The following is an 18,691-nucleotide window of genomic DNA, read 5'->3' as shown; positions in this document are numbered from 1 at the left end:
GGGCAGGCTCCTCCTCCTCCAGGAAGCTTGTCCTTGACTGATTTTTCTTTGTCCCGATGGGAAAAAGAGAGAGAGAGAGAAAGAAGAAAAAAGAAAAACCACAAACTTCCTTTGAAAACCAGCTTATGGACAGGGCCTGGAGCGCACGCCCTAGACTCGGCGACTCAGAAATCCTGAAGACATTCTGAGCCACCGGGTAGCACCTGGCAGCACCCCTGCCCGCCTCCACCTTCCTCCAGTGCCCGGGTCATGGGCGTGAGTCCGGAAGTGGCCACGATCCAGCCAGGACCGCCGCTCATAAACCCGTATAAGCTCTGGTGTTGACAGCTGGGAGGCAGCTGCGACTGTGACGGCGCCCCTCACTGTACCCTCCTCCCCCATCGTATGGCCAGAGTTGAACCCTCCTTCTAAGTCCTGGAACAGCACCCACTTCTTTAAGGTAAAAACTGTTTTAACCATTTCCTTCACCTCTTCTCCTAACCCCCAGTTCTCCCCTTCCTCTCCAGCTCTGGGGTGGTGACACGGACTTGTCCTTCCACCTTGGGTCTCTACAAGTCTGGACTTCGAGGGGAACTAAGGCAGGAGGAAAATGTAAAGGAGGTGCTGCTTGGTCCCTACATTTCCTCTTTTTAATGACACCTTCCCCCTCTCCCTTGCTGGCCAGTAGACAGCAGACTTGGGTCTGACTGAGAAGGAGATTAAGGTGGGACAGCAAAGCACTTGAGGGGAGAGTAAAGTTCCTGGGGAGAAGGGCCGGGAGGGGACGTCTCATTAAAGCTACATACCTGTTTTATACGCTTCTTCCAACTTCTGGCGATTTACTGCCACTGGCTGGGGAGGGGGCCGGGGCTGTTTTAACCCCCTCACTCATCCCCAGAGGATAATTCCAGCCGGAGAGAAAATGTAGAACTTGAGTTAAGAAAAGAGGAAAAGAATGAAATCCTGATTTGTTTGACTAGGACACTCCCTTCACCCTCCCCTGCTCTGATCCTCCATGCACCCCCATCTGGTGAGCGCCTTGTAGAGGGGGAGCCCTCCACCGCGCCTCCTGCCCCTCTCCTGAAGCCTTAGCCCCTTAGCTTTGCCCAGTGTCTGAGGCCCAGCTCTCTCCTGTGTCCAGCCTCTCTTGGCTCAGCCCTCCAGCCAGCTAGCTGCCCAGCCCCCACTTAATTACTGATCATTTCTGGCATTGACAGAAAAGATAAGAAATAAGCCCTGCTTTTCTCTAAGCTTTTAAAAAAATTTTCCCAGGCGCTGGTTTCTGCTTCTGAAGCTCATTCTTTTTTATTTTTTCATTTTTATTTTTTGGTAGGGGGAGGCAATTAGGTTTATTTTTATTTATTTATTCATTTAATGGCGGTACTGGGGATTGAACCCAGAACCTCGTGCACGCTAAGCAAGCACACTACTGAGCTATATCCTCCCACCCCAGGCTCATTCTAAGTGTAATTTGGGAAGGGAGGGGAAAAAGGAGAGAGAGAAAAAAAAAAAAACCTGTAAGGCCTACAGGCAATTTTTGCTGCTTTGATTCTGTTTCTTTCTTTCTTTCTTTTCTTTTTGAAATTAACACTAATTCTAAATTAACAACATGTAAATGAGATGCAGCTAGCATAAATTATATTTGAATCAGGAGGATGATCGATTTGAGTGACTAGGCTTATTTCGGTGGCTTCTGTGTTTCTCAACTTCATCCACAGGCTTTACCTAGCCCTAAATTCCTGCTGGATTGCAAGAGGACGCATAGTCTCAGGTTAAGAGGAAGCGAGAGAAATGATTTCTAACAAGTTTCATTTCTCCCCTTTTCTCACCCTGAGTAAGGGGGAGAGGGGAGCAAGGTGGAGAGGGGAGCAAGGAGGTTGCAGGGAGATGTTTTTCAGGGGGGTTTGTGGCTTTATATCTTTAACAGCCCATGGTGTTAATAAAATGTCTATCTACGCTTAGTGCTGACAGAGAGCAGGTTAAACAGGTCCAGTGTTGACATCTTAAATGACCTAGGTAGGAATACACAGGAAGAACATACACACAGGTAGATGAACAAAGATGCTGGGCCAACTGACGTCCTTCAAAGTCAAATGACCCCCACTCCTGGGCTCTCAGGTGTCTGCCTGCCCTCTGTCAACAGATAAAGTACATTCTTTACTGGGCCTGTTTCCCCTAGCAAACTAATAACCCTAGGTAATGCCTAATCTCGCAACAGCTCAGGCCAGCTTGCTTCAGTCCACCTTATCAGAGTCATAAACCCCACAGCCTTTCGCAGACCCTAAACCTCTTACCTCACCTACAATCAATCAGACTTGGCTGCAAGCCGATCAGGCATCCTGCCACCCGACCTTATAAAACCCCCCAACAGCCGGCCCTCGGGGCTCAGCAGGCACCTCTCATCTGTGTGGCCCACTGTGGTCTATGGCAGTGTTCCCTAATAAACTCCTTTCCACTCCCATACTTAATCTCTGGTAGATTCCTTTACCAACCCACGTGTCACTGGCTTACCTACTGACTGGCCACAACAGTAGAGGGAGCACTTTTTTACATAAATCAATAATCAGGGTGGAGGAGGGTATAGCTCAGTGGTAGAGCGCATGCTTAGCATGCACAAGGTCCTGGGTTCAATCCCCAGTACCTCCATTAAAATAAATAAATAAACAAACCTAATTACCTCCTCCCTCAAAAAAGTTTTTTTTTTTTAATCAGCATTTTCATATTTCATGTAGTGGGCAAGAGGGTATCTCTGGGTTGGGTAGTTTTTGGAGCAAAGAGGAACTGAGGAGAAGTTGCTATCCCAGCTCCAGCTGTCTAAGGAAGCTTCCTGGAAGAGTTTGGGGCGGGGATGGTTTTGGTGCCTCTAATCTGAAGTTACTTATCGGAACCAATCTATGATTCAGATCCCCAGGGCGCACACTTCCCCTCTCTAGCCTACAGGAAGCCCCTCCTAGGATCCTTCTGTTGTGGTTTGGGATTGTGTAAAGTTCAGTGGAGTTCTTGGTGGAGAAAGACTGCTTTCTCACTGGTATTTCTCCTCTAGGTTCATAATATTGGCTCTCTGCAGTTTCATTCTTCACCCCAAACGCTCTATGGGTGTTTATCGTTTTGCCCTTGGGGTGAGGCAGAGAGAAGGTAGCCCTAAAGGTACAAGCCCTGAACAGCCAAGGGGTGGGGCTAGGCTAGGACAGAGGAATGACTCTTGTCCTGGCTGCGGCGGGCCAACCACAGGATGAGCTAAAGAGCGTGCTCTTAGTAACCATTAGTTTAGTTGTAACATTTCTTTCTCCATCTCTTTTCCTTCTTTCTCCTTTTGCTCTTCCTTTCTCTCTGCCTTTCCTCCTTTCCTTGTCCTTACTCTTTCAGGGAAGCTGACTCCACCAAGTGTCTTCACTCCCGCTGGAACCATCCCTCCCGAGCCTGGAAGCCCTGCACGTGCGCTGGTCCCACCTGGTCACGGCAAGTTAGGGGTGAAAGAGCCCAGCCCGGGCCCTTTCTGTTTACCCGAGAGCTGTACTGCCCAGAGCCCAGAGGGACTGAACAGACACTAGCCACGCCTTCCACGCTACACCGGTTTTCCAAGACTTTTCTGGGTCTAGTTGCTTTCCGGCCTGATGACTTCCTTCTTATTGGATCATTCTCTCTTTCACATATCGAGCCTGGATTAGGTCAGTCCCTGAGGACAGTAAAGCCCGCTGGGACCCCTCAGCTGCCCCCCCCCCCCCGCTGACCATGGAAGACCATCAGCCTGAGCATCCAGCCTCTACTAAAGACAGCACTGCAGACGCAGTCAGCCCAGAGAACCACGAGGTCCCGTCAGAAGCAGAGGAGCACCCTCAGGACAGGGATGCCAAAGATGCTGATGGGGCAGCTGGAGAACGGGAGCTGGCCGAGCAAAGTTCGCCGCTGGCCCAGGGCCAGGATAACCTCAAGCCCCTCTCACCTGACGCTAGCTCAAGCCAACCGGGGCCAGCTCAGGGGACGCAGCCCGAGGCAGAGACGGTGGGGGCCTGCTCCAGGCCGCAGGAGCTCCCCCAGTCCCCCAGAGCCCGACAGCCTGAGCTAGACTTCTACTGTGTAAAGTGGATCCCCTGGAAGGGAGAACGGACACCCATCATCACCCAGAGCGCTAACGGCCCGTGCCCTCTCCTCGCCATCATGAACATCCTCCTTCTTCAGTGGAAGGTGAGAGAGAATTTGGAAGGGGGGCTCAGAAAATGTTGCTCATTCTGATTTTCTCAAACCTGTCAAAACTTTCCAGATTATCCTTCCTACTCTTCCAGCTTGAACAAATGAGATAAGATATTCGTAAAAACAAAACAATTATCTGTCCTGCTCCTGTGTCTTCTGCTCTCTAGCAAATGGGAATGCCTTGCAGTATCTCACATTCAGTCCTTTGTTCCAGTTGCCAAGGCCTTTTCCCCACCCCCACCCCCCACTGCTGGACAGCCCCCCTCCCCCACCCCTGCCTTTCTGAGGTTTCCTCCTTCAGTGCTGCGTGAAGGAAAGCACACGCCTGGCTGACTTTGATCACTACTTGCCCCCAGGTGAAGCTGCCACCTCAGAAGGAAGTGATCACATCAGATGAGCTCATGGCCCATCTTGGTGAGTGACTGGGCCTTGAAGAGGACTTACCCAAAAGGTTCCAGTGCTATCCACTCAGCCAGAAATCCAGAATATTGAGGGAACCCCCCCGTTCGGGGCTCTTTTGTGGCAGGGAAGGTAAAGGTCTACGGGGCTTCTCTGCAGGGCTGGGAGATGAAAAGCAAAAGTGAAGGTGTCAGGAGTCCTGAGTCGTAACCCCAGTTCTGCCCTTTGGCTTTCACGTGTGACCTTGGGTGGGCCCTTCACCTTTGTGAGCCTGTTTCTTCCTCAGAGAAATGAAAGGTCTGTGTTAGATTCTAAGGCCCTTTGTAGCTCTGAAAATCTGTGGTTCTGTGACATCCCTGCTCTCCAGGAGAAGAGGAAGCAGCTTTTGGGACAATTGGTGGGGTAAGTTGATAAGGATTCCTGTCTTGCAGGAGACTGCCTTCTGTCCATCAAACCCCAGGAGAAGTCAGAGGGACTTCAGCTTAATTTCCAGCAGGTGAGGTGAAAGGTCTGTGGACGTAGTGGTTGTAAGTTTATAAGGGGACAGGCGGGCTGTTAGAGAGGCCTTTCTGACGCTTCTCGAGAGGGTTCCTTGAACTGTGATTTCTTTCTGCAGGAGGGGGAGGGTGTACCTCTGTCCTAGACAGTATGTCTATTTACATAAGATAAAGAAGGGTTGATGCAAGGGAGGAATGAAGTGGCTCGTGAGGGAACCGGGGAAGAAAAGCAACAAGGTTAGATTTCTTTTCTGGAGGTGAGAGTGGCGTGGGGTGGGGGGCAGAGAGGCTAGAATAGCCATCATTTTCTTTTTTCCCAGCTTTATTGCCATATAATTGACATATAACACTGTGTAAGCTTAAGATGTACGACGTGTTGATTTGCTCTATCCATCGTTTTCTATCCCAGAATGTGGACGATGCAATGACAGTGCTGCCTAAGCTGGCCACAGGGCTGGATGTCAATGTGCGGTTCACAGGCGTCTCTGATTTTGAGTACACACCCGAGTGCAGTATCTTTGACCTACTAGGCATACCTCTGTACCATGGCTGGCTTGTTGATCCACAGGTGAGAGTGAGAGAGCCCAAATGAGACTCTTAACCAGCTCAAGTTGAGAAAGAAACAAAATTTTATGGGCTGGGGGTGAGGGAGGCAGGGAGTAGATTGCCTTGGGAGGGGATTAAGGTTTAAAAGGTGGGTCCACTGCAGAATTCCTTTAATTTTCACCTTTTTTTGTGGGAGAAACATTCAAATGCAAGCAAACCACAGGCAAATAGGTCAGTTCTTTTCGACGTCGAAAGTTTCAGGAAGCTTTGGTCATAGGGTTGCAGTGCCTGTGGACTTGGTTCATTTCCTTCCTAAAAAAGATCTCACCCTCACCCCACTGCCCCTGCAGAGTCCTGAGGCTGTGAGCGCAGTTGGGAAACTGAGCTACAACCAGCTGGTGGAGAAGATCATCACCTGCAAACACTCCAGCGACACCAGCCTGGTGACAGAAGGTGCCATCCCTCCCTTCTCTTCTGTGGGTCTTCGGTGGAGGGAATGATGGCCCCTTCGGTTTAGCATTTACTGTCCCCCCCACCACGTCACACTGGAATGGAAGCTCCATGAGAGTGAGTTTAGGGGGTTGCCTGCTTAGTTCATCGTTTTATCACCCAGTCCCTCACACGATGCCTGGCGGCAAAATAGCTGCTCAGTTAGCATCTGCTGAATGAATGAGTACAGGCTTCAGGGAAGGGATCTCACAAAGTGGAACTGACCCCTTGCGCTTTGGTGGGGGCTCTCTGGATGGTCCTTCCTACTGTGGACTTTGGATTTTAAGCTCCCCCCACCTTCCCCCTTCTTGTGCCCTGCTGCCAGGCCTGATTGCAGAGCAGTTCCTGGAGACCACGGCCGCACAGCTGACCTACCATGGTCTGTGTGAGCTGACGGCGGCTGCCAAGGAGGGCGAACTTAGCGTCTTTTTCCGGAACAACCACTTTAGCACAATGACTAAGCACAAGGTGATGAGGGTTTGGAGGCGTGGGGGTTGCAGGGCTGTCATTCCCTCCTGCCTTCTTCTTCCGGGTCAGTGTTTCCATCAGGATAGGGTAGATTAAGCTGTGGTGACAAATGACCCCTAAAATCTCTGTGGTTTACCACACGAAGATTTGTTTTTCACTCATGTTGCCTGTCTACTGCCGACTGGCTGCAGCTCTGTCCCACATCATCACTCTGGGACCCAGGCTGACAAGACAGCCATTATCTGCAATAGAGGAGTTGAAAGAGACAGAGGGACACCAGGCCCTTGCTTTTAGGGCTTCTGCCCGGAAATGACACACATCAGTCCTGCTAACCCCTCCCTGGCCAGAGTGAGCCCTGAGGAGTCAGCCTGCTGTCAATGGGACAGGAAAGGAAAAATCCTCTCCCAGGAAGTGGCAGTGGAGTTTTTGAACAATACTACAGTTTTCCAAAGTTAGAAATTGTCTGAGCTCTTGAGCTGAGTAGAAGGATTTACCCTCATAGCCATCAGGTGAGCCCAGAGGACCAGGGGAGGTAGGGTAGGCAGCAGCATCTTGGGTGGGACCCAGCCCCGAGGACTCCATGCTTGGCCACAGTGACCGCCGTCCACACACCCAGGTGGCCGTGCCCTCAGACAGCCCTGCCTTCTTCCCACAGCCACACATTTTTATAAAAGATCCACTTTGCTCACATATTCCAGTTGGCACGCCGATTGATTCAAATAGTTTCTGAGCATCTCAGATGATTTCTGGCCATCAGCTGCCTCCGTGTCATCTGTCTGACCAATTAACTTTGTCCTCTTCTTTGCAGAGTCACTTATACCTACTGGTCACTGACCAGGGCTTTCTACAGGAGGAGCAGGTGGTGTGGGAGAGCCTGCACAACGTGGATGGAGACAGCTGCTTTTGTGACTCTGACTTCCACCTGAGTCATTCCCTGGGCAAGGGGCCTGGCGCAGAAAGTGCGAGCGGCTCCCCAGAGAAGCAGCGGCAGGTGGACCAGGTGCGTGGGGCCTCTGGGAAGGGTGCAGAGGGCACATTTGCCTCAGAGAGCTCTTTGCCACAGGCCAGCTGCCTGCATCTTATCATCTAGAGGCTGTAACATATGACACACTCGGCCTTCTCCTCTCTGTTACCTTTGGAACGTCTCTGCACTTGGTGTGTATTCTCTGACACCACAGGTAATACACTTGGCTGTGAGTTTTGCTCTGGAGGAGAAGGAGCTAGGGAATTTGAAGGAAGAGAAACGGCTGGTTTGGAAACCTAAACCTAGCCTGTGTATCCCCCTGCCCAGCCAGTGCCTCCACCGACTCTTGTCCTTTCCCCTCCCTCCAGGACTACCTGATCGCCTTGTCCCTGCAGCAGCAGCAGCAGCAGCCGCAGGGCACGTTAGGTCTTAGTGACTTGGAACTGGCCCAGCAGCTTCAGCAAGAGGAGTACCAACAGCACCAAGCGGTCCAGCCCGCACCGGCACGGGCCCCGTCGCCGCCGCAGGTGAGCCTGCTGCGCCCTGCCCTCAGCGCTGCCCCTCCAGCGTTCCCGCATCTCCCGTGAGCTGCGCCTGCTTCGCCTGGTCCAGACACTTATTCCTGCCAACGTCCCCGCAGAGTGTTCCTCAGGGCAGGGGCCCTTCTCCTGTCTGTCCCTCTCCCCTGGGTCCCTCTCCCCTGGGCCCCTTCCTGTCTTTCTCCCTGCACTGCCCTTCCCAATCCTGACCCTGCTTCCACCTAGAATCTCTGTCCGTGTGCTCTTCCATGGTTGAGGGATGACCAGTTGTTAAATCTGATCCAGGGGCGAGGAGCCACATCTGGACGCCCAGCCGCCGAGCGTCGGCAAAGACCGAAGCAAGAGTCCGACTGTGTCCTCCTGTAGCGCCGTCAGCGCCAGGCTGCCTAGCCTCTACGTCCGGAGGCTGGGGCTCTGTGGCTTGCTCCCCCAGCTCAACTTGAGATATTCAGGGTAACTTATTTATGGACTGTTGGGGATCAAAGCAGGCAGTAAATGCCAAGGTCAGACTTGTGACGTCCTTGCCCTCAAGTGCTGCCCCCTCCTCCTCCCAGCCCTCCAGGGCAACAGTGGGGTTGATGGGGTGAGGATTTCTGATTCCCAACTCCCTTTCCCCAGAATAGTCACATTAATACACAGACTCAGGCTCCAGGGTGAGGTCCTTGTCTGGAATGCATCTTCCTTACTACCTACCCCTGACTGGCGGAGTCCTCCTGGCCATCCTGCAGGCCCCTCCGTATCCATTTGTTTCAGGGTTTGGTTTCGGTTTCTATAGCCACTATTTGTAATGCCTTCCTAGGGGTTTGGAAATAAAACTTCTTTCCGGAGAGCTGTTGTTTGCCTTACCCTGCAGCTATGGGGTTACGTATTTGACCCAATTGAGGAATGCAAAAGGCAGGGTAGGGGAGAGTAGAGGCCTGAGGGTTGGCCTGTCATTTTTAATAGGGCCAGCAGGGGGAGCCAAAGCCTGCATTTTCCTTTTTTGTTTTGTTTTTGTTTCTGTTTTTAATAGGTCTTCTTTGAGAAATAGTACTTTAATTTGGGAGGTGGGTTTCCAGGTCCTTGCTTTGGACAGATGAATTTCGGGTTATGCTCCCTGCTAACCCCAGTCTTCCCAGGCAGGTGATGGGTAGATTGGTCCTCTGCCTACGTCTCCCGTCATACAGATGGTCTTTTGCTACCTCTAACCATTTCTGACCTCGTTCTGGTTCCTCAGTTATTTTGCCTGAAATTTCCTGAGGAAGAGAGAATAATGGGGGTGAGGGGAGACATCGAGGAGGGGGTGGTTGTTGATAATGGCACATCAAAGGCACCTCCAATTTCAGGGCCTCCTCCCAGCCCATGTCCTGTTCCACCCAAACTTCAATCAGGGAACACAAACAACAGTGAAGTTTGCCAAAAGAATTCAGGTATCAGTGAGATGTTCTGGCCAGAGTACGGGAGGGGTGGGTAGAGCAGAAACCATCAGAGAGAGCCCATTACTCCACACCCAGGATAGAGCGAGGGGACCCAGGGGCAGACAGCACTTTGAAATGAGGGAAATTAAGGGATTTAAAAGAACCTTGAGTTCCAGCCTCAACAAGAAGCTGGAGCATGTGATGCTCAGTGAGGGGTTATCTTATTTGGAGGCCCAGGTGGTCTCTTGCAGGCTCAGCCAAACATGGGAATCTCAGATCCTTGAACGTCATGTGGGGATGGGGGCAGAGAGGTCTCAGAGGTCTTCAGCCCTGCACAGGGCCAGTAGGGCTGACCGGCAATCCCCTTTCACTGCATCCTGTGGACAAGAAAGTCAAAGTGTTAGAAAGACCCACCAGCACCATGGCTCGGGTATCGTCCCCTCCCCCATGCTGATCCAGAGCTTGTTTGGTGCCTGGAGTCCAGCACTAAATTAACCAAAGACTCCTGAGTTCTCCAGGGCATGAATATGCTCAGCTGTGCGCAGGTGCAGGTAAGGGGTGAAGCTCTGAGGCTCCAGGGTAAGAACCAGCCAAGTCTCACCTGGAGGGAAGAGTAGAGGGACTTCCCAAATTTCTTTTTGAACTCGGCTCTAATACTCAGAAGATCAGTCTCACTTCGAGAAATAAGGATGCGCATCAGGTCTTGGTAATTGGGCTCAGTTTCCTGATAGAGGGAAAAACAGAATGGGGAGGTCGTGGTAGTAACATTCTCACAGAGTGGGGACTGGGCTGCACGGTGAATTATTCTAGGGAGGGCTGGTGAGGCGAGAGTCAAGGAAAAAGAGAAGTGCACGTTGTCTAGGGACAAAGTTATCTTTGTCCTTTCTCATGGAGGATGATGTGGCAGGAAGGACCAGTTGCTGTGGGGGCAGCTGGAATAATTCTCATTCCTTCCAGGCCTTTCCTGGCCCTCCCACTAGCTTAGAACCTCACTTGAAAGCAGGTACTGATGGGAGGTTAGAGGAGACTTGCTTCCTAAAGACTTCCAGCATGAAAGCCAGGAAGACTGCTTTTTAACTTCCAAGTTAGTGAATGTCCTAGGAAAGAAGAGGGTCAAGTGACTTCTCGTTCTGATACACCGGTTTCTCCGGGTTGGACCCCTGACATTCAGCATAACTTATACCTGCACCAGGCCTCCTGCCTTTTGGTTAAAGATGGTAACGGAGGGTTCAGTTTGGAAATAATAGAGGTATAGGACATCATCAAGCCATGAGCTATAATTGATTATAATAAACAATGTTCTCATGAGAGATTTCTAAATAAAATATTTTGTTTGCAGAAATCCTCTTTGTGTCATTAGCTGGGTACTGGTGCTGTCACTATTTCCTAATATCCTCTTTTTCAGAGTTTCCTCAGTCACTTGACTCAAGAGACCCTTCCCAGAGCTGCCTGAAACCCACACTTACGGCATCCCCACAGACCATAAACCCCCATGAAGAAGCAAAAGAGAGTGATGAAGTGAAAACAGGATGCTGTATTTTATTTGGACTCATTACCTAATTGTCAGTGGGCCTGATGGCTACTGTATTTTAAATTGCCTGTCTCATCGGTTTTTTGTTGTGATACAGATTGCTGAGTGCTCCCCAGTACCCGTTCTTCTCTTCTTCCAACTCTTGTTACTCCCCGGTTGTAGAACTGGGGCAAGAGTCACTTATTAACCGAGTATCCCCAGGGGTGCACAGGCACTCTCCGCACAAACCTACATCAAATATAATTCCAGTCCTGTTACTTGAGCACGTACTTGGCATCTCACACTGCCCTCACATCTTTACAATGAACATTCCCTTTATGGTTCAATTTGGTCTGACTTTATCCTGAATCAGCCGTCACTAAATGTTCATTTTTCTAAATAAATATTTATCACAACCTATGTTTTCACCTATCTCTCATAAAATCATAATATGGAAGTGTCTTGATCGAGTTTTCCTTTTTAAAAATTATTTTTCAGAAAAACAGGTCTATATTGTTTTTTGACCCCTACTTCTAAGATAAACCTGGTATTTATATCCAAGAGTCTGAGTCCTGTAAGCCAAATACATTATAATCATTTACTGCTGGAATACAAGTTTGTTTTTCTGACAGGAATTTAGATACCCACAACTTTTCAAATGAATCTTAGCATTCACTTATAACAGTACAGGCTTTATTGGATAAGTACAATAATCTACTGTCAAAATGGAAATCTCTGGATGGTAACGTAAGTGCTTCTATGTACTGTCTTGAATAGCTGTCAATAAGGCATGGTGGTTTCCCCACCAGTATACAGAAAGCCATTCCATCTGCCAAAATGATAACTACTTTTATGTCCTTAAATTTTGGGGTGAGCTTTTTATTTATAGGTTTTGGGGGACAGTTGTACTAATAGGAGACCTAGCTCAATGAGCGGAATGACTGGATTCTGTTTATAAAATTATTCAAACCAAGATCACCCATTTGTTTGGATAATACACAGCAAAGTCTGCCCAGTGTGGAGAGAGGTGGACCTGGAGCACTGAGGACATGGCTTATGGTGTAGACCAACACCTACGGTATAGACCAGGCCCGGGGCAGTGAAATGTTCCATAGGACCATTATGTGTGTTTTAGGGAGGCTATATGATTTAATAGCTATGTGGCCTTGGGCAAGGTACTTAACCTCTCTGTACTTCAGTTTTTTCATCTAAAAATCAAGGATGGAGTGTGGATATGAGGATTCACTGAAACGTGTAGTGGGCTCAGCATAGGCCCTGGCACACAGTGACCCCCTGAGAAACGGTGACTCTCTCGTCCTCCTTTCTAGCTAACCATTATCCATCATTATTTTGGCAACACCTGAAACAGGACAAGGCACTGTCATACAGAACAAATTCATATCTATATTTGGCCACGCAGACATTAATTTGGTCAAAATTTTGACTGAAGTGCCCTTGGGGTCAGCTAACTCAGCTCTAACCAGAGCGCACCCCCTACTCTTGACAAGACAGTTTGTAAACCTGAAAAAGACAGCTGCTCATGTTTACAAAGTAATGTGAGATTGCTACGTGAGCAGCAGTGTGAAACCTCCTCGGTCTTGCCCAGGAGGGGTCTCCTCCCAATTTCTGTTCCAAAGGGGAAAGGGGTCTCCCTCTCACCTGGAGCGCTTGCTGAAGTTTATCAGCAAAGTACAGCGGTGTGTTCCGGATCACGGAGGCTGGAAGCAAAGAGGGCGAGATGGAGGGAGGGAGCTCCCATTCCGTGAGAGATGCCTACCCCCCAGGTCCTGAGCAGGCCCTTACCTAGGCTGAGCAGAGCCACCTGGGCAGCTCCGTGGAGACGGTCCCGGACAGTCTTCTCAAACCCATGCCCCGTGTACCGCTGGTACTGGTCCAGCACTGTGGTGCACGTGGGAAGGAGTTAGAAAGATAAAGGAAGGGGCGGGGTTCACTACCACTGAGCAAGACAGCCCTTCCTCAGCCAAAAGCAAGCTGGGAAGGCAGGAAGGCTCATGCATACCTCGGATGAGGTGTTCAGGATTTCGCTGGGTGAAGACAAGGACCCACGTGCTCTCGGTGCTGCGTCCTGCAGGCCGCATTAGCGCCTGGGAGGGCAGAGCAGATCAGGTTCACTGGTTAGGGCCTGGGGTGGCCATGGTTATGGGGTTCCCAGAACCCATCAAGGCAGAAAAGTTTATTTTAACCTGTAAATTAGCTGTATTTATTTGTCTATTTATGATTTTATTTTTTAAAGGACAGAGCTGTGAGAGGACTCTGCCCTCACAGCTTCATTCCCCAGTTTGGGAAAATCCTGGCACTCAAGGAAGTCAATAATCCCCAAGGGAGGGTCCACCCAAATGCCCATGAAAGGAGAATCTGCGAGTTCTGGAGTCAGAGGCTAGCTGAGAGAAAAGCCTTCAGTCGTGACACTACCCGATGCCCCATGCCCCACTCATGTCACTGAGGACTCCTACCCCCAGGCAAGGACCATTTTGCAGGACAAGTGGGTACACGGGTCACTGGCTCTGGGGGATGGTGTCTCGTGTGCATGGCTGTGCAAACTCCCCAGCACCTGCTCACCTGGACGTCCTGTTCGGTCAGGTTATAGTCAGTGACCCCTGAGTAGCTCTCCCGGCCCCCCTAGGATGAGAAGTTCTCTCAGGAAGGCTCTTTGAGGGGCAGCTCTTTATCTCCAGGTCTACAAACCGAACCCTGGTCGCCCCCAAAGCCCTTTCCCGTTCACTATACCATGCAATGCTCCCCACTCTAGCCCACCTCCTTCCCCGGTGGGGTAACTCCCGTCCCCCACAGGCCAGTCCTCCGCACCTTGGCCAGGGCCAGGAGCAGATCCTGAAAGAAGCCACTGGTCTTAGATTTGATGTCCTCCTTGGCCTCCACCTGGAAATCTGGAGTGAGGGCAGGAGTTCTCTGAATCCTCCTGATTTTTCCCAATGAGGACAACTTCAGGGCCTGCCAAATGCCTGTGCTCTGTCAATCCTGCCATTCCCTGTTTGATGGTTCCTAGTTCCCAGGATGTAAGGCAGAAGCACCCCTGTGGTCACCCCGAAAACATCCCTAAGCTGCGAGTAATCCATGTGCTGCGGGATCACGCACTGTGGAGTGGCCTCATCTCCAGGTGCTGACCTGCTGGAGGCAGGAGGCAGGAGGCATCTGTTATTCGAGTGGCGGTCAGACAGTGAAGACAGGATAGGGAAACCCGTATTCTGAGTCAGGATGGCCAGAGCCTGGCCCCCCTCCTGGGAGGCAAGGAAGAGTAATGTGGCAGGTGGAAAGTGAAGAAGGGAAAGAGAGGGAAAGAGAGAAAAGGAAGGGAAAAGAGAAAAACAGGAGCCAGAAGGGAGAGAGGTAGGAGAAAGGTGAAGAAGACTGGCTGAGACTGGACATCAAAGGAAACCTGGGGAAAGCAAGACCAAGAGGGCGTGTGTCAGGCTGAGGATGAGAAGAAGCTGGTTACCAGTCAGCAGGTGAGGCAAGAGGCAGCCAAGCAGGGCCAGCAGCCAGGGGTCTGAGAGCTGACACCTGTGACTTAGAGAGCAGGCCCCACCTTTGCCCCTGGCTGCCGCAAGGCTCCACTCAGCTGGGATGTGCTGTGATGGCAGAATCAGCAAGGGGCTGGGAAGATGACATGGGTGCCCTTGGGACTGTCACAGGGCTCAACATTATCATTACCTTGGAGTCCGCCCTGGAGCCCCGGACTAAGATGGGTAATCATTGCTTCTCTTTCTTTAATGATGACATCTGACTCTCTCCCTGGCAGAGGGGTGGGTGGAGGAGAGACCCCAAGGGAACAGAACCAGACAGGCTCCCAGAGGGCCTGCAGGGAGTGCAGGAGAGGAGAGACCTGTCCTGCAGATCCCTCTCCAGTTCTTTGAGCCCCCTCCCCGCTCTTACTGTGCTTGTAGACTGCCAGGCACTCTTTTAGCTGGGGCGGGGTTCGGGTGGCAAGAATTTCCACGGCCACATCCTCAGGAGAACCTGAGTCCTACAAGAAATTGGCAGGGGGGCACTCTGAGACTGGGCCATGCCACTAGAACAGCAGAGAGCAGACGCTGACTATTCTTCCTACAGGTCAGCACAGGCTGTTTAAAGGGGGCTTCTGCCATGTCCGCTCCTCTGGAGCGGGCAAAGGCAAGGCAGTCAACCCTCTCCTTCCCTCAACCATGTCCTCGCGCCCGGGCACCCTGGTAACCCTCTTCTCCTGGTACCTTCAAGGCTGTCCTCAATTCCCAGGCATCGAAATGGGCTGCAGGCTGCAGCAGAGCCACCACAATCCTCTCAGGGTTGCCGGAGAGTGCAGCCTGCAGGGACTTCAGCAGATCCTACAAGAAATGGTCCCCATGGCAGAGGAACAGGTCCCAGATGTGTGGGAAGGTTTGGGGATATTTGATGGATTTCATCTCAGGCCTGAGCACCAGGCTTCCCCCTGCTCCACCAGGGTTAGCCAGGGAGCAGGGGCTGGCCTCCGCTGCTACTGCTGTGGTCCAAGGCTTCCAGTCCACTGCTCTGGGGCTGCCAGAGTGGTCTCACCTGCTGGGTGCGTTCCTGGAAAGCTCGAGAGATGAGCTGCCTTTGCTCTCTGCTCCGGTTGGTGAGCACGTCCACGATGGCACTGTGGTCCACACCTGAACCAAGAGGAGTGCTGGGCTGTGAGCTGGGCACAGCCCACGTAGGGTCTTCACAGGGTCAGGATCCCCTTATTCCATGGAGCTGAAGCCTCCGGAAGAGGCAATGATAAGTTCTAGGAAAGGCTGTGTCACCCACACTTCCATTTGCTCTCAGAGAAGATGCAAATAAGATGCCAAGATGGCATCAAGTCTGACTCAAATTTAGGTAAAGGTGGCCTAGGGTGGTGGGAGAAGTGGCTTTTTGGGATCACAGTCTTGAATCAGAGTCCCAGCTCTGCCACCACGAGCTGTGTGATCTTGCGCAAGCCTCATTAGCTCCCTGAGCCCCAGTTTCCTCATCTGTAAAATGGAAATAGTAAGTCTTGCCTCACAGAGGCGTTGTGAGAATGGGGACGACATACCTACCGTGGTACTTGACATACAGGAATTAAGGCATTCCACAAACATCTACTGAGTATCGCCAGCTCCTCATTCCTGGCTCCTTCTGGGTCTACAGACAGGCTTTGAAAAGGCAGATTCCCAAGTGCAGAGGGAAAGGGGCTCACCTCGGCCTGCAATGGCCCTCAGCAGCCTCTGCACATCCTTGTCCACACTGAAGCTCAGGAAGGTCCTGAGGGTGCCCAGGGTGCCCCAAGCTGCAGTCTGTAAAAGCAAGGTGGGAGGCGGGTACCAGTTGTCTGCCCACACCCCTCCCCCAGTGTCCCAGCCAGGTCTTCGGCATAGCCTCAGGGCAGGCTCTTGCTTTCCTGTTCCCTGGCCCTTCCACTGTCCCTGGGTAGCTATAATAATTAAAACAACAACAACAACAACAACAACAAAAGATTCCTACAATCCCAGTAGCCCCTACCTTGTTGGCAAGGCCGAGGTGGCTAAGGATCTCCTGAGTCAGGGATGGTCCCGTCTTCTGGCTGCTTACAGACATGATGTGACTGGCTGCCCCGGAGGGAGGGGAACAGAAGCCAACTCAAGGCACCGTCCCAGCCCCTCTGGGCCTCTCTATGACCCCCAGGCCTCCCTTTGCCCGTTCCTTTCCCTTGTTGCAGAAAAAGGAACAACCTGCTTGGCAGGTTTGGGAGCCCAAGTGGAGGGTAAGGGGGGAGCCCCCACCTTCCCCACCGCTCACCCTCCTTCAGGAATCAAGGTTTGACCAGGGATCTGCTAAAACCAGCACCATACAAACCCCCCCTGACTCTAGGGCTGGTCACAAGTTTCCCCAGGCCTTGGTCTGAGGTGGATGATCCCCTTCTGAGGTCTGCGTCCCTTCCGCCCGTGGCCTGGCTGGGTGATCCTGGGGCAGTGTGGGGACGTGAGGCGAGGTGGCAGGATTAAGTACGTGGGTGGGAGCACCTGCAGTCCAGCTACAAGTAAGCCCCTGCCACCCGCCTGCAGAGCTGTCTACCGCTGTCTGTCTCGCACCCTCCGAGGCTCCGGCTGGGAGCTTTAGGTCAGCAGGTGCACTCTCTTAGCTGATGTGCGTAAGTGTTCTTGTGGGTACACGGGTGCCTAGAGAAGGGAGCAGGCACTCATGTTAGAAAAGAAAAACTCCTTTCTCCCTCCCCCAAGTGATCAACAAGTAACCCCCACCCCATCCCCTCCGCATGAGAGCCCAGGTCCAGTGCTCACCCAGAACTGCTGGGGGTGAAGAGGGTGCCGTCGAAGCCTGGCAGTGTGCCTTGTGTGGACACCAGCTCCTGCGTGGCCTGCTGCAGGAGAGGGTGTGTGTGCAGCTCAAGCTGAACCGCCAGTCAGATGACCCCACCAGCAGACCAGCCCAGCTGTTGTCTCCAGCTCTGGCCCCTCCCAAATGTGGGAGAGGACCAGGCTGTACTGGGTCCCACAGGCAAACACCTCCCTACCTACTGAGCTTCTCTCCTCCCAGGAAATGGGCCTCAACCCACGCAAGGGAACTCCGCCGGCCTCTCAGCAGCTCGGCCCGGACACTGGAGGCTTTGTGCATTGCTTTCTCTGTGGGGCCAGGTGGACCACAGAAGCCCGGTCTCTCAGTCCAGCTTCTGACCTGGCACTGCCTCTGACTCTAGCTCCCTAGGGGGCAGGTCACACAGGCTCCAGGGTGATTTCAAGGCTGATAGAAAAAAACCTGTTGGGGCGCATACCAGCAGGGCACCCCAGCCTGTACCCCGGAGGGGGTCCTGGCCCAGGAACTCCCTCGACTATTGCTTTATTAGAGTGGGAGTGGGTGGCAAAGAGTGGTAGGGTGGGGAGGGTGATACCTTTGGGGAAGGAAGGGCACAGGTATTCCGGAGGCGGGAGCTGATCTGCAGCCAAGAGAGAAAAATGCAAGGGTGTTCCCTGCAGACAGAAGCGCCAAGCTCCCCAAAGGCAGCAACAGGGAGGTGAAGGAGGCTCCCTGGGTCCCTGTGTCTCGGACTCCTGCTGCTGCCTTTTGGCTGCTAGTGCTGTTTTAGCTGCGGGTGATGCAAACCCAGCAGCTGGGCTGGAGGCTGTCAGTGCAGAGAACAGTAGGTGAAGAGTCTTGGGGAACCTCGAGGGGCCCCTGAGGAGGTGGTTATTCAGACCTCACAGCCAGCTCCCTAGGGCCTGGGAGCAGTCTCCTTCCCGTCTCCCTAGACAGGTCGGGTGGGGGCTGGGCAGAGGCCAGAGAGTGGTCTGCTCTCCTCTACCACGCTCCCATCCTGGGAAGGTCCTCACTGGGTTTCCTGCATTTTACCTGGCAACCTGAAAAAAGGGACTCAGATTCAGTACAGTGATTAAAAGCAAAAGTGCTGGAGCCAGACTCCTTAGACTCAGAATTCTTGTCTGCCGTGTGACGTTCGCAACTACCTCAACCTTTCTGTGCTCAGTTTCCTCCTTGTCAAAATGGGGATAGTAACAGTGTTCATATTATAGGCTATTGTGAGAATTAAATAAATCAATACATGTAAAGCACTTTAGAAGAGTGCTGGGTATAGAATGGTAAGTACACATGTCAAAATGGTAACTACTATGTTATAATAAATATTGTTATAATGTTATTTTATACTGATAACTATTATTAGTGCCTCCTTAAGAATTCCAATCTTGGCTCTTTTCTGTAACTTTGTTCTT

At 51.8% G+C, this 18,691-nt stretch overlaps 2 protein-coding genes across 3 annotated transcripts; one reads left to right on the top strand and one right to left on the bottom strand.

Annotated features, from left to right (window-relative positions):
• Positions 1-300: 300 nt before the first annotated feature.
• MINDY1 (MINDY lysine 48 deubiquitinase 1) lies at positions 301-11,401 on the top strand. 2 transcript variants are annotated; one of them, XR_004131666.2, is made up of 11 exons: positions 301-439; positions 3,346-4,164; positions 4,527-4,584; positions 5,001-5,065; positions 5,476-5,634; positions 5,963-6,065; positions 6,427-6,569; positions 7,378-7,569; positions 7,902-8,060; positions 8,358-8,525; positions 10,875-11,401. XR_004131666.2 is itself a non-coding variant. In XM_010996746.3 (10 exons), exons 2-10 carry the CDS (start codon positions 3,712-3,714, stop codon positions 8,436-8,438), a joined length of 1,413 nt encoding a protein of 470 aa, XP_010995048.1. In that variant the 5' UTR covers positions 301-439; positions 3,346-3,711; the 3' UTR covers positions 8,439-8,899. The 2 variants fall into 2 exon arrangements, 1 of the variants encoding a protein (XP_010995048.1); XM_010996746.3 differs by lacking the exon at positions 10,875-11,401 and having other exon boundaries at positions 8,358-8,899.
• Positions 9,459-18,234, bottom strand: ANXA9 (annexin A9). Its single transcript, XM_064477741.1, has 16 exons — positions 17,857-18,234; positions 17,482-17,708; positions 17,249-17,328; positions 17,025-17,128; positions 16,473-16,558; positions 16,171-16,267; positions 15,528-15,622; positions 15,206-15,319; positions 14,892-14,982; positions 13,806-13,885; positions 13,560-13,619; positions 13,000-13,084; positions 12,783-12,878; positions 12,639-12,697; positions 10,071-10,193; positions 9,459-9,846 (listed from the first exon to the last, which is right to left on the bottom strand). The coding sequence occupies exons 5-16, from the start codon at positions 16,545-16,547 to the stop codon at positions 9,784-9,786; spliced, it is 1,038 nt and encodes a 345-aa protein (XP_064333811.1). The 5' UTR covers positions 16,548-16,558; positions 17,025-17,128; positions 17,249-17,328; positions 17,482-17,708; positions 17,857-18,234; the 3' UTR covers positions 9,459-9,783.
• Between the last annotated feature and the right edge of the window lie 457 nt (positions 18,235-18,691).

This window comes from Camelus dromedarius, chromosome 23, assembly GCF_036321535.1.
Source record: "Camelus dromedarius isolate mCamDro1 chromosome 23, mCamDro1.pat, whole genome shotgun sequence".
Classification (NCBI taxonomy): Eukaryota; Metazoa; Chordata; class Mammalia; order Artiodactyla; family Camelidae; genus Camelus; species Camelus dromedarius.
Note: the sequence above shows the minus strand (reverse complement) of the source record. Positions and strands in the feature narration are given on the sequence as shown.

Coding starts and splice junctions, on each gene's coding strand:
- MINDY1 (XM_010996746.3), top strand. CDS start 3,712: ATGGAAGACCATCAGCCTGAGCATCCAGCCTCTACTAAAGACAGCACT. Junction 5,635..5,962: donor GCTGGCTTGTTGATCCACAG/GTGAGAGTGAGA, acceptor CTGCCCCTGCAG/AGTCCTGAGGCTGTGAGCGC. Junction 6,570..7,377: donor GCACAATGACTAAGCACAAG/GTGATGAGGGTT, acceptor TCTTCTTTGCAG/AGTCACTTATACCTACTGGT.
- ANXA9 (XM_064477741.1), bottom strand. CDS start 16,547: ATGTCTGTAAGCAGCCAGAAGACGGGACCATCCCTGACTCAGGAGATC. Junction 14,983..15,205: donor AATTGAGGACAGCCTTGAAG/GTACCAGGAGAA, acceptor AATTTCTTGTAG/GACTCAGGTTCTCCTGAGGA. Junction 12,879..12,999: donor TCCTGAACACCTCATCCGAG/GTATGCATGAGC, acceptor CGTGCACCACAG/TGCTGGACCAGTACCAGCGG.